Genomic DNA, 15,130 nt, shown 5'->3' on the forward strand with positions numbered 1-15,130 from the left:
TTCAATTTGACGGCAAGCCTCTATTTGATTCAATTTTACAACAATAAAGATTCAATTGAGACACCAGAAAAAATGGACCTATTTGAGATTTTGGACGAAAATAGAAACCTACCAAAACATTAAACCAAAATTTTATTTCTATTTAGATTCATGGATATGATAAGATGGTGATCGTGTTGAAAGTTTAGTAGGATTGCCACATATTCTTTTGTTTTTTATTTTCTAATGAATTTTTACATTTTAATTTTGGGTTAAATATGTTTTTAGTCCTTATACTTTGGGGTGATTTTGGTTTTAGTCCATCTTTCAAACTAAAGTACAATTTAGTCCTTCAACTTTAGAAAACTCTGGTTTTAGTCCTTTTTACCAAATTTTTTAAACTTTATTTGCTGTTTCAAGCACTTTACATTATAGCATTTGGATTGTTTACACTGTTTGACACATTTTTACTTCAATGTTAACTAAGAAACGCGTTTGAAACAACAAATAAAGTTAAAAAAATTTGGTAAAAAGGACTAAAATCAAAGTTTTCTAAAGTTGAAGGACTAAATTGTACTATAGTTTGAAAGAGGAACTAAAACCAAAATCGCCCAAAAGTATAGGAACTAAAAACATATTTAACCCTTTAATTTTTTATCCTCTATATAAAAGAAACTATTTTTTTTATCTATTATTTACATTTTTATGTCACGAATTATTCCTTGAGTAATCATGTCAATATCTGAGTTAATCAACGTGTCTTATGTTAAGATTTTTATCTCTTATTCTTTTTAACATTCCCCTTTTGAGGGTTAAAAATAAAAATGTTGAAGAATTTGAGAAAAAAAAATCCTCTACAAATCAGATTCTTCAATAAGGAAGATTGAAAGATATATAATATACAAACTCTAACAAAAAATAACATTGTTTTCCTCGTGATACTTTTTTTCCTTGAAAAATTACAATGTCATCCTATTTATACGACGCAAAAATGTCAGTAAATGGTAAAAAATAAAACAATAAATAAACTTTTTGTAAGTAACCAAAATAAGAAAAAAAAAATATTGAGAACCAAAAATAAATGTAAAAAAATTGGAACTAAAAATAATAATATTCCACCGTTGGCGTATCACTTAACGGACAAATTATTATTTAATAGATGTTAATAAACGGGATAAATAAAGCTATTTTTTTTTTATAAAGAATCATAACAACTTTCTTTTTTATTGGAATCTTATTAAAATTCTGAAGTAGCATACAAAGTTATTTAAACCTGAAAAATAAATTCATAACGGGATGTTTAACAACAATATAAATACAATTTATATATTTAGAATATTTCTTTATAATAACTTTAACTATACTGAATTTCTGTGTAATTAAAGGAATATGTTGGCATTTCTGTGTAATTTTTTCAAAATAAAATAAAAATAAAAATTGAAAGTGACGAAGCATGGTCTAAAATTGTGATGTATATTTGTTAATTTGTAATCGATCACGTTGATCATGTTCAATGACATAATTGTTTATTACGCAATAAACTCTTTAATTAAGCAAAAGCTTTGATTACCAATACAAGTGCTCCAACTTTATCCAATGGATCTTTATTTTACGAACTCTGAACAGAATAGGTCGTCTTTCTCATCATTCTTACAACTTTCATGAGACCCAAAAATCATAATCTTAAATTATCATATTCAATTTTAATTTTGGACAGAAACATATAAGCTTGACTTTGACCTCCAATATAAGTCTTTTTAATGATTACATTTAAATATTTTCATCTTTCATAAACCTTCTTTTGTATAAGGTGCTCCTTCATCAATGTAATTATGTAAGGTATGCAACCATTTATTTTAATGTCTTTCTAAACAAAAATGTAAACTATAGTAGTATTTTGAAGACACTATTACATTTTTTTTTCTTTTTTAAATAAAGGTTGCTAAGTCTTATTATATATTAAGTTTGAACAACTTGAATTAAAGTGAAATTTAATATGGTATGAGGAATTATTATTCGTGTTAATTAATAAACAAGTGTCTCGTTCCCCAAAGAATATGCAATTTAGCCATTAATCACACATATATTAATTGAGTAATTCCGTGGTCAATATTGTTGACCAGACTCCAAAATATGGTGAAAACTTTCTCAACGATGGACAAATCGTATTTATGATTAATAAATAATTCAATGGTCAAAACTGATGACCAGTAAAAATGTAAATGTTTTAAGTAAGAATTTTTATATTAAATATAACGTATGCGTGAATTATATATTTAAAGTATTTTTAATAAATTATAATCAATAAATAAGTTTTCATTTATTTTGGGTATAAAATGTATATTAATTGAGTTTGAATTATTTCAAAAAAGTAAAGTTCAAAATATTTTCTAAATTTAGTAAATTTGGAAGGGCTTTGCAATTTCCATTTCCACGCGTATCTCCACAAAAAGCGTGTGTCGCGACATACATCATGAACTCCTTGGTTATAGTATCCGTACGACTATTCGTGATTGTAAAAGTATTAAACCTTATTATATATAATAAGACTGGTAGTATAATGTCCTATCGTATTATTTAGCATACTAATAATATATAATTCTTTTCACTTTCTATTATATGGCTTTAATGCAATACGTTATTTTTTATTAATTATAACAGATGTTATGTTAAAAGGTGATATAATAAAATAATCAAATTTTGTTTATGGTGGATATTTTTATTACAACTATTTTCATAAGTTATTTTTGTTTTTATTATTATTTATTATGAATAGATGATTGTTTATTGATTTATTATAATTATTTATACGATTAATTAATTAATTGATTTGTTATAATTATTTATATGATTGATTAATTAATTTTTACGATGAGTTTTAGCTATTTATATTAACTATTTTTAACTTTTGGGTTGTATCTTTTGGAAGTTATATATTTTGGATTATAAATTAGACTTTTTCTCCAAATAATATAAGAAAGATAGTTTTCATTCTCCTTTATTCTTTCTTCTTCTTTTTTTATTTTTTTGTTCATTATCAATTTTATATTTTATTAACACACGCATGTATTAATCTAAACTCTTTTTAATTATTTTTTTCATTTACTGATAAGAATTATTTGACATTATTAATTTTCATCTATGTATTATTCTTATTATTTTTAGAATAATTATTATTAGGTTAAAATCCTATTTTGGTACTCTAATTCTTATAAAAAAATTTAATTAATCCCTAATTTTTGTTTGGTTCAATTTAGTATCTTGATTTTTTAAAATGATTCAATTAGTTCATTTTCATTACATTGATCAGATTTTTGTTAGAATTTATACATTAAATCATTCTATCTAAAGAATAAAATTAATTTGAATATTTAGAAAGTTGATAATAAGATCATTCTTGTACCTGCATGTTCCAATTATTTATCATGCCTGCATTGCATATTCATAAAGAAAAATTGATAATATTCACTGGTGTGGTGTAGAAAACTAGTTTTATATCATTTAAATGGTTTTTTTATACCAATTCCAAAATCGATATAGTTCATGTGGTATATATAGTTTAAACTTTCTATTCATATAGTTCACTTTAGAATTATTAATTTGTCTAACAATGTAAATTCTAAAGATAATTATTTAATAAAATCGAACAAATCCTTTTTATGGATTAAAGCAATCGGGACATACGCGGTATAACCTTCTTAGTGAGTACTTGTTAAAAGAAAGGTATAAAATTGATTTTATTTGTTCTTATATTTATATGAAAAGATAAAAAAAAATGAATTTGTCATATAATTTTTATTTATATAGATGACATAAACATCAATCAAACTCTTAATGAGCTCACAAATACAATAGATTTGTTTAAAGAAATAATTTGAGATGAAGGATTTTGGAAAGACTAAATTTTGTTTCATATTACAAATTATGCATTTAAATAAATGTGTTTTTTTACATCAAAAGGCTTATATAACAAGGATACTTAAAAGGTTCTATATAATCAAGTTACACCCATTATGCACTCCAATGAAAATGATATTTTCTTGCTTGATAAGTATCATATCTTACTGTTATATGAGCATTAATGTATCTTGTTAATTATAGTTTTTCATTTACAAGAAGACATTGAATTGAAATAAAACATATACTTTGTTATCTTAAAGGTAATTGAATATGTGTTTATTTTATACAAATTATTCAAAATCAAATCTAATAAATTATGCAAATGTAAGTTATTTATCATATCCTTATAATGTTTGATCAGAAACAGATACTTCTTCATATGTGGTGATACAATGATTTCATGATGGTTTGTGAAATAAATCATAACAACAAAATTCATACAAAAATTTCAACATTACATTATGGAAATCATGAATGTGTTTGGTATATGATGGGTGCACAAAATAATTAGATGAATTTTTTTCTAATTTCACCGAACACAATTCTTCTCCACTCTTACTCTCATTTTTGTTGTTCCTTCAAATTAAGAGAAATTGTAGGGGAGTCCAGGTTTCGCTTTAGGATTAAACCAATTGAAGTAATCGACAAGTCTTTTTTAGTATTTTACTTTCTTCTTCATATTTTTTTAATCAATAAGGAAAATCAAAACAAGGGAAGTTAATCTACAGTAAAAATGGGCTGCGAATTCTAAATTAAGAAACATAGTCCTTATTTATGCTTTTGAACTACGAGAATCTATATGTTTAGACATTTTTTCCCATTACTCCGGAATGTTTGATGAACTAGATTGTAAAGTCATAGCTAACACCAAGCTAAAATTTGGTATGGATCCAAGAAATCAGGGTATTTAATTTATCACTTTAAAATGACAATGGAGCTTAGGAACAGAAACACATGATTTACGGAAAGATATTGTAGAATCTAAGTAAGATCATGAAGATTTTTAAAAGAAGAGAGTATTACTAATACTGAATCATGGTGGTGGAGTGATATGATAGATGCTTGTAATCCTCAAATATTGTTCAACTTAAGACATAAATAAATTGAATCTACAAAGCAGAGGGAGTGAAATTGATGAAAACTTCACATAGATGAAAACATATCTTACAGTGTTTTCCAACATTGACAAACCCATCTCATGTCTGTAAAATTGAGCTGATCTACAATCCCCTAATCCTGAATTTTTAATATCTACGAGGCTGAATATGTAAAGAACTATGACTAGGAGAGTCAACAAAAATTGGGTTAAATTGTCTAAAGGGGCTCAAGTATGAGTGGAAGTCCATGACTAGGCCTGAGGGAGAGCATAATAGCTGGTGAATGTTTGTAATCAGGGGAAACCTTAAAACTAAACCTAGAGAGAAGAAGGGTTAAAACGATCTTGTACTCCATAAAGGTAAGATTTCTACCAACACACATTCTCCCTCCAAAACCAAAAGGCAAATAACCCATCTTGTGCTTGCATCCACCATTCACATCATTCATGAACCTCTCTGGTCTGAACTCATTCGCATCATTTCCCCACAGTTCAGGATCATGGTGCATCGCCACCACATCTATCCACATGTTCGTTCCATTAGGCACTGTTACATCATCAACTTTTATGTCTTCTCTTGCTTGCCTTTGCACATTTGGTGCTGGTGGGTACAGTCTTAGAACTTCATTCATAACCCATTTCATCTGCATGTTTCGTCAAACACCTTTTTAGTTCACTAATCTACGGATCATACCACAACAAATATCAACGGACAAATCTTATAAAAACATCAAACAACGTACCTTCTTTAAACCAGCCAGCATAGAAATATCAAGTTCTTCAGTGTTCCCCACCACCTCTCGTATCTCATCTCTCAACTGGTTTTGCCAATCTGGGTGCATGGCTAGAAGCAGCAAGGTCCACGTGATGGCAAGTGCTGTGGTTTCATGACCTCCGAAGAAGAAGGTCTTGCATTCGTCAACAACTTCTCGCGAAGTTAACGTCTTCCCTGAGCTTCCATCAACCTCATGATTTTCTTGCAGCAACAGACCTAACAGATCTTGCTGACCATTTTTCNTCCCCGACTTCTTCCTAGATTCTATGATCGACAACAAGAGTTCGTCGATTTCTTTCCCGAGTTTCTTCGCCTCTAATGTTTTCTTTACGTTGAAATACTTCCCAAAGGGAACACCTACGTATCGATTGGTCTTAAAAAGGGTCATTTGCAATGCTCTTAATTTGTCGAAAACATCTCTTGCATTGTCATCTTTCATTCCAAAACTTGTTCTTGCTATGATCTCCCCAGCTGTTGCTATAATCTCACTTTCCACGTCGATTTCGGGGTTCCCAGAGTTTATTTGGGTAAACCATCTGTCTACCATTTGATTCGTAGATTCAACCATCATGTTGGCCATTCCCTAGATATCACATAACACAGGATAATGCAAAACTAATCAGACGTATGCTTATATATGATCATTAACTAACATCAAAACCACTCCAATGTGAACCGGATTCAATGTAATTATTTTTTTTCATACATGCACCACGTTTGTCATGGTTGGATGCAGATCGAAGAAAATCCAAAATGAAATTAAATGTAATGTAATTAATGGATAGATAGATACCTTCAAGTTAATGGGATTGAATGCGGGAGCAACAATGTGCCTGTGACGAACCCATTCGTTTCCCTCAACCATGACCAAACCACTCCCAAACATGGGGTCTCTGTCATTTCTGAACACACTTGGCTTGCCCCATCTTTTGGCCAACACCACTGTCGACATTTTCTTCAAAAACTCTGGCTCTGCAATGTACAAAAACGGCTCCGTGCCCAACCAGTACACAAAAACTTTACCTACACAAACAAAAAGTAAAATGCATACTTAGCAACACCTCCATGTGCATCATGACCGATGTGAGTTATTATGAAGATGAATATACATGAGATGGGAAACCTACCATGTGACTTCTGCCAGGTAGAGAAGTAAGGGAAAACGTAAGAGTGTATATCGTGTGGGAGATTTGAGGAAACAACTGAAGATTTAATAATACTCTTTCTTTTCATCTCCTCAATGTTCCCAAGTGGAAAACTTGGGGTTGGCCCTTCCAACCCACATTTCTTAAGCATCTTAAGTTTTTGGTTAGGGAAAACCCACCAAGAAAAAGTTAGTATGAAGAACAAGAAGAGACAAAGTACGACATAGAAGGCAAGAAGAACCCCGTATAGACCTACAAACTCCATCTCTCTCTCTGTGTTTTAATACTTCAACTTGTAAGATTATGGTTGTGTTGTGGGTATAAGATAGTAATATAAGTCTGTATTTATATAAGAAGGTTTTGAATGGTGGCTTTTGACTACGATACGGGTTGACTTTTTGACCCTCGCGACATGTTTGAATATTTTCCCTTTTTGGGTCCACAGAGCTTAATTATGTTTAGAAGTGAAAAGTTGTGACTAAGAAAGTGTGAGAAAAACACAATCTTTGTCGTCCATGTTTGTAGTCAACGCGATATGCAAAAGCAACAAAGATCAGGTCTTCACCGTCACCGTGTTTCGCCATAAAGAAGCCAAACGTAGTACATGTTTTGCGAATCCGCGGTTAACATAATAAGTTCAAATATATACATTACAGCCATCGAGAGCATCACACTCTTTTTTTTGCACTGCTACAAGAGAAACATGAACTAGAAAAATAATGCCAACTTATTATGTATTTATTTTAAAAAATTTTAATTTTTTAATAATTTATTTTACGTCTAATATATTTATTCACAATATTAAATTTTAATAAATAGTAAAATTAATATTCTTTAATTTTTCAATAATTTACACTACTAGAGGTAATTGTTTTAAAAAAAATATTTTTAAAAGTCTTTTTGAAGCTTTACTTCATGTAAAGTTATTTTACACACACAAAAAAGGGACTTTCTAAACTTTCATAGAAAAATCAAATATAAAAGAAATAATGGTTAGTGATTTAGAATAAATTGATCAACATCTTTCCTTGAAAATATATATATTATAAACTTAATTACGTTTTGTTAAATCATAAGAGAGTTAAGATTTTATGAATAAAAGAAATAAGTAAGAGATAAAATGAGTATTTCTTAAAAAATAATAACTATATGTACAAGATTAATAAAGATCATTTACCATTATAATATCAAATTATGTTATTGAAATAATATTTATCTCAAATAAATAATAATAATAATAATAAAGCAATATCTTTTCATAAATAATAATTATAGTATTAAAATTGCATGTTATGATTGTTGTTAATGTATAAATATTTGAATATTTTTGAAATAATGTATTTTAGACAGTTCTAATATAAAGAAGTTTAATGTATTTTATTGAGTAGCGTTCTATAATATATCTATTAATTCTATAATATGTCTATTAGTTTTATAATATGTCTATTGCATTGAGTAAACACATATTTTAACTATTTTATAAATTTTGAATACTTTTAAATGAAATTTCATTATGTTGGATGTAAATAATAAAAATTATTTGAATACTTATTATTTGATTTTGTTATAAGTAGGATAATATATCCGTCTTTCCATCTTGAAATTGAAAAATAAAATAATGAATTGACTGATGAATTAAAAGAAAATAGGAAAATAACTAATCGACGACTTAAAATTAAAAACGAAAAAATAAAAATAATTATATCATTCCATTAATAACAAAAATTAAATAAAAAGAACTTGAATAAAAGAAATATTTTAAATAATCAATAAAACGTACAAAATAATTAAATTTTAATTAACCGGTTTATTTAAATGTAAAATTAGATTAAAAAATACCTTTTTTAATAGACAGCGACAAAAGAGGGATAACGGCAAAGTACAAAATGATAATCCAAAAGATATATGGATGGGATTTAAAACATGTTTGGTAAGATGGGCGGAGGAGAAAGTCGTAGTTTATTTTAAATCAAAGAAAATATTATTGTGGCAAATAATAAACACTTGTTTATAAATGTTGTGTGATAATTTTTTAATAATGAATTTCTTATGTATGTATTACTGGAGAAATAAATGACTTTGTTCTTTTCCAAAAATAAAAGTATTTTTTAATTGATGAACTGGACAAAACACTGTGGATGTTCAGAATAATTTCTTGCAAAAGGGAACGAAAATTAAATTCAATGAATTTGCAAATAAAAAAGTATAAACGAACAAGATATAATTTAAAATTGAAATATTATTATAATAAATTTATAATATTTGGGTTTAATAATTACTCCAAGTTTAAGCTGTGCATACATAACTGTATTAAATATTTTGCTGAAAATAAAGGTTTTTTTTTTTCACAATAATTTGGTAAAGGTGAATTAAAATTGTCTAAATCAAAAAAGAAATAGACGCGAGGCCTGTTAGTGCTCAGGCTTAGGTATAAACGTTTTCAACGGGAATTATAACCACTGCCTATTTCAAAACATTTTAAACGTGCATCATCCCATCCTTCATATCTTTAAAAAAAAAAAAACAAAAAAAAAACAAAACTATTGAAGTACACGAATTAATCCATCTTTTAAAATTATTAATTTATTATGATATTTTATTTTAAAAAAACTTAAAAACTTTAATTATGGAATAAATTATAATGTAATAGAGAAATGAAAATTAATTTAAAGTATTAAAAAAAATGTCTCAATTAGATAAGACGGTATATTACATAATGTGATAGAATAGTGGTTTGTTAACAGATCACTATATCTTCTTGTTTGTTTGACTATCAATTTATCATTGATTTTGTGTGTCTGTTTTTGTGAAGTAATAGTATCAGATGAATTATTTTTAACATAATTATAGTTTTGACATTTTCATTTTAAAATTTATTATTAAATCTATATAAAAATTATTTTGAGACAAAGTGATTAAATATTTAATGAACAATTTATTTTAACATCAGCATATAATTTATATTGAAATTTCTTTGATGAGTATATTTAATAAAATAAATAAGTATATTTTTCGTAAAAAGGATATACGTAAAACAGGTAAAAGAAACATAAATGTAAAATATTTTGAAAGATTACATGATACTTCTCATAACAATACATGCTATAATTCAAAACTAAACATACTTTAGTTTTAATGAAAATAAATAAATAAATCAACGTAGTAGGAAATATCTGTATCTATCTATCTATCTATCTGTAACACGGGCCACAAAAACTTATTTATATTTCTGTGCATATTATCAAAAAAAGTGTCATGTAGATTTTCTTCACCCAGATGGTTTTGGACTGTAAAAAAAAAAAAAAAAATTAACCGTAAATTTGAATACTTCTATACTTAATTTGTATGATGTTACCGTCTAATACGTGTTGATTAAAATAAAAGTTGTGTTTTCTATATGCAAGTATCTGCCAGTTTGTTAACGGCAGTGAAAGTGAAGTTTCTGGCTGTTAGGAACAGTTAAAATTTGTCATTCTTTTTATAAAAAAGTAAAATATTATAATTATCCCAAAAATTTGTATTCAGAAATCATGGAAAAGCATGAGAGCTTCATCGAGCTTCGTCAATGATGACCCCAGGAGACGCCAGACCCTTACTAGCCGTTTGTATTTCTTCTGCAGTGGTCCTGCCTCGTTAAGCTTGACTCTAGGAACATTTAAAAGCTGAAACAAGTAGCAAGAACACTTCAGTGCAAACCAAGCAACATATATATTAAACTTAACGCAGCAAAATGTAGTCAAAATGCAAAGCATTGCTTGTTGTACAACAACATGCCATTAGCACTAAAAAGTACCAACTACACTATATATTTTGTTTCCGAGTATCAGACGAAGTGAAAAAATGGGGGGAACTCTATTCTCAGTTGACAACTGTCATTATGCCAAGTCCATGGAAATTGGCAACAGCTCAGATAATGAATTATAGCACCTAAAACTACTTACTGAACACTGCCCTTTTCTAATAGTAATCGAAGGTAGACTCCATAACTATTACTTCAGACTGGAATATTTGATAATGGGCAAAAACAATGTACAATGCAAACTTTATAGCCATTTGCACCTAAAAGATTTTTACAAAGACATGATTATTAGTTAAGTTGTAATATATGTATGCTTTAAAATAGACGACAAATCTGTATAGTCTACATATCAGAAACTTGACGACTTAACTTCAACAGTCTCAGTATGTTGGAATAATTTAAGTTGTTGATTTTTTAGCTGGTGTTGGAGGAAATAAAAAATTGTTTTTGGAGAGTTATTGATGGTTTTGGGGGACGTTTGTTTAAATTTAAAAAAGAAAATTAAAAAGCTGATTTCATGTTTCTAACAATTTAACTTACGATAATTTTTCGATGTTTATTATATGTTAATTTCACAGCTATCTCACACGTCCTTAATGTATCCCTTTTTGCAGATAATAGGATCATTATCATTACTTGAATATAACATTTTATTAACTCAGCTATGATTTTTTTTCAATAATTTTGCAAGACATTGATGACCGACAAAAATACAGTGATGATTGTAAATCAATACAAATATCAACTATATTAGGAATAAAAACAGAGATGAAAAACTCCTTAAAAAAAATCTATGGAGGATGGGAAACTACAACAACCACATTCGTCTCAAAACGAGGTTTACACAAAAACGACACTTGCTTAAGATATTATAACCTAATCTTATTAACATTTTTATTCAATGGAGGTCAATCAATTTATGAACAACTTTAGATGTACTAACCTCTTCATCCTTTTCCTGCTCAAAAGCCATTCTTAAGCTCAAATTTAAGGCAGCGTGGTACATCTCATCCAGTACATGTTCCCAAAGCAGAGGTTTACTGACTTTCCACATCAAAATAGTTGTTTGCTTCACTCCCGTCGCAACTACTTTCTGTAAGAATGATTAAGTTGTGAAAAGATGAAATATCAAGACACAAAGGTAAACTGATTTCTAAAATGTTTATAAATATTGAATAGATAGACCACCTCCATATACAAGTAATTGTCCTTCCATAACCTATATAGCAACTTTGGAGCCTCCTTTTTCTCAACCAGAGTAGATGCTGCTATCTACAAAATAAACAGAAGCACTTAAAGGTCACAACAACACTACAGAATGAGTCCATCGAATTTATTTATTATTAGATTTGAAAAAAAAGAAGGATTACGTAATTCCTGGCAGAAAACATCAGTTTATAAATATTTCATTGGATTTCCGTATATGCGAAGCATCACGGAAGACTGTCAACGTAGATGAAGTTATTACAGATCCTAATCTAACAGCTTTTGTATGAGATAATTGGTTATTTGTGTCAATAATGGAATCTCTTTTATTTTAATGAATATTTTCTTATTCATTATAGAATTTTAGCTTTCCCGATTTTGATTAAATAAGGAAATAGAATTAGAGTCTTAATTAATGTCAATGGGTATGCAATATATATAGACATAGAATGAAGGAAATCATCAAAGAGAAAATTTTTGACATGGAATCATCCCCGGTTTCCTTCAGCGAGATAGTCACTCTTGTCTTCTTGATGGCTCCTAGTTCCTGTGGGTTTCATGCTCGATGATTCTAGTTCATGGGAGTTTCTCTCTTTTTTCTCGGTTATTGTCTTGTGGCTACTGAAAATTTTATGGTTCGCTTTAACAGGAAAAATGATCCCGCCTGGTCATTTTAATTCCAAATGTTTGTGAAAGGGAAAAGATTCTTGGGTCATCTTGATGAGTCTTCTACTGTACCCGAGGCCCAACCTGAGCTGATTACATAACCTATATAGCAACTTTTTATAGTGATTTGGACAAAGATATTTACATGACTTGTCCTTTGGGTTTGTTCTCCTTTTATCTATGAAAGAGCAAACGTTATTGTAGGGATACCTACAAGCTCCTCATGCATGGTTTGAAAGGTTGAAAAGTTCCATTCTACAGTCCTTGGTTTTTCTTTTACTAAAGCCTATATGACTCCTCCTTGTTCATTCATCGTATGAACAATGGAATTGATCTTCTTATCTTGTCAATGATATGATAATTACTGTTCCGATCTGTTAGGCTCTTATAAGTAAATATTGTAAATTAATTTTTTTTATCAGCCACCTCAATTTGAAGGGGATGTCAATAAGGGGATTCTGTTATTACTTTGTTTGCTGACATACATTGTATATATTAGGAATAAATATCTGCTTATTCATGGTAGTATATTATTAGCTTTCCTAACTTTGATTAAATAAATTAGGAAATAGAATTATTTTATCTTCATTACTATCAATGGGTATGTATTATTTAAAGAAATGAGCGGAATAAATGAAATAACCAAAGGGAGAAATTCTGACACTAGGTGCGAAATGTTGACGTGGGAGGTTTGATCCTCCATCCATATTGCACTAATATGGGTACAGTACCATAATCCATTACATAATAGAGCAATTTTTAAAACTAAAGGTATATGTGTACACTAATATAATTTTTAAATAACACAAATGAAGATATAAAATATTTAGAGATTGCTGTGAGAACATTTATAATATTTCAAACAGCCTTAAATGTAATTACTCAGTTCAAACTTTAAAACTCACATGGGGTTACTGCAGTGAACTATAATCCAAAGCATCAAGTTAATTGGACTAAAATCTCAAACTGTCAACATCAATGAAAGAAGACTGACAGAATCACTACATTTATTAGCAAATTTAATTTTAACTTCATTAATGAGTAAATCACCTTATCGGTGTCATGAAAACAACCATCCTTTGACAGTAGCCTGAACATTCTGTACGCATCCCTTCCATACCTTTTCAACACAATTGACTCAACCTGCAATACGGAACATAAAATTAGACAGTTTTACACAACCAAAATATGTATGTGTCTGCATGTGTGTGTAGTGCAATTACTAAACAACACAAAGATTAAAACCTCTTCATTTTGAGCCCGCTCAATAATTTTCTTCAAATCTGAAAAGGGAAGAATTCTGAATTACAAACCACTAAAGGAATCATAAACCAGGACATTGAAAGAGTTCTTCAACATTAGCAAATAAGAAAATAAAATGATAGATGTTTTATATCAGAAGTAGTCCTCCATGAGGAAAATATCAACTTTACCAATACTATATGCATCATCTACAATCATCCTCTGTGAACAGCCCAACAGGCTAAGGGAAGCTCTGATACGATCTATAGTCATCGTTCGTCCTGTATCAGTCTTCATCACCTCTGCAGTAATTGTATCCAGTGACAGGGGAACTGAAACATAGGATGACACGGCATAAATCAATACATAACCATGAGATAACAGTGGTCCCATGGACGTCTTTCTTTTCTCTATATGGTGAAACAAAAATCCGTTATAACTGAAAAGTTACAAAAGTGAAGCGAGGTATGGAATCCTTCTTAACAAAAGAATAAAACAGAGAACAAGGGAGAGAGAATCAACGGAACAAGCTACATGATCCAACATATCTACTAGGGAAGCCCATTTTAAGAGGCCGTATGCCTCCATCTATCTACAACAGAACAGTTAAAAAAGAGAAGGAAGGATAGGGAATCCTTAATAAAAGAACAAAATAGAGGACTAGAGGGAGGGAGCAAACGGAATAAGATGTACCATACAACAAAACTACTACAGAAACCCCTTTAAAGAGGCTAGGCCATATGCCTTTATCCATCAGTTCATCCATCCATCTATCTATGGCCTCATTACTTCCACCAAAATCCTAGGAAGGTGAAAAACACGAATTAGTTGAGACAGGTCACACACAACAGCAACCTTGTCACACTGGGTCAGCTACATAGATTGGGTTAAGTTAAAAACTTAAATTATCAAGTATATTTCACCAAGAGATCCCTTTTAATAATTTCCTCAAAGATCTTGTGTTTTCCCTCTATTCCTTCTCAACAGTGAAAAAAAAAACCCAATCATAAAGCAAGGAATTTGGTTCACCTGAATTCTCCATTTTCACTTTTTTCTCTACAGTTTTTGTTGCCTCCAATACTGCACTTAAGACAGTAGCAGTTCCATCATCATGCTGAGTTCTTATATTATCAATCAATGCCTACAATATTATGCATAGAATATTTAATTGGAAGCTTCTGACAACAATAAGCAGACAAAAGATTAAAAAAATTATCTCAATCAATTCAACACAATAGCTTATAAATATGATATCCATGAAACCTTTACAATCGTTAATTAGAACAATTAAAAAGAAAACAAAGAGCACATAAACAATATAA

General features: G+C 29.2%; 2 protein-coding genes across 2 annotated transcripts in view; both read right to left on the minus strand.

Moving 5' to 3' along the window:
• Nucleotides 1–4,895: 4,895 nt before the first annotated feature.
• Nucleotides 4,896–7,160, minus strand: LOC106771725 (cytokinin hydroxylase). The gene is made up of 4 exons (XM_014657729.2): nucleotides 6,878–7,160; nucleotides 6,544–6,773; nucleotides 5,719–6,333; nucleotides 4,896–5,619 (listed from the first exon to the last, which is right to left on the minus strand). The coding sequence occupies exons 1-4, from the start codon at nucleotides 7,158–7,160 to the stop codon at nucleotides 5,194–5,196; spliced, it is 1,554 nt and encodes a 517-aa protein (XP_014513215.1). The 3' UTR covers nucleotides 4,896–5,193.
• Nucleotides 7,161–10,349: 3,189 nt separating this feature from the next.
• LOC106769808 (DNA-directed RNA polymerase III subunit rpc3) overlaps nucleotides 10,350–15,130 on the minus strand; it is an 8,307-nt gene continuing 3,526 nt past the window's right edge. The window contains exons 8-14 of the mRNA XM_014655576.2: nucleotides 14,838–14,949; nucleotides 14,000–14,140; nucleotides 13,812–13,849; nucleotides 13,617–13,709; nucleotides 11,883–11,966; nucleotides 11,638–11,787; nucleotides 10,350–10,557 (exon numbers count right to left, since the gene is read on the minus strand). Coding sequence (XP_014511062.1) covers nucleotides 10,417–10,557; nucleotides 11,638–11,787; nucleotides 11,883–11,966; nucleotides 13,617–13,709; nucleotides 13,812–13,849; nucleotides 14,000–14,140; nucleotides 14,838–14,949 — 759 coding nt within the window. The 3' untranslated portion in view covers nucleotides 10,350–10,416. The remainder of the gene's footprint in view (nucleotides 10,558–11,637; nucleotides 11,788–11,882; nucleotides 11,967–13,616; nucleotides 13,710–13,811; nucleotides 13,850–13,999; nucleotides 14,141–14,837; nucleotides 14,950–15,130) is intronic.

The sequence above is a fragment of the Vigna radiata genome, chromosome 8 (genome assembly GCF_000741045.1).
Source record: "Vigna radiata var. radiata cultivar VC1973A chromosome 8, Vradiata_ver6, whole genome shotgun sequence".
Classification (NCBI taxonomy): domain Eukaryota; kingdom Viridiplantae; phylum Streptophyta; class Magnoliopsida; order Fabales; family Fabaceae; genus Vigna; species Vigna radiata.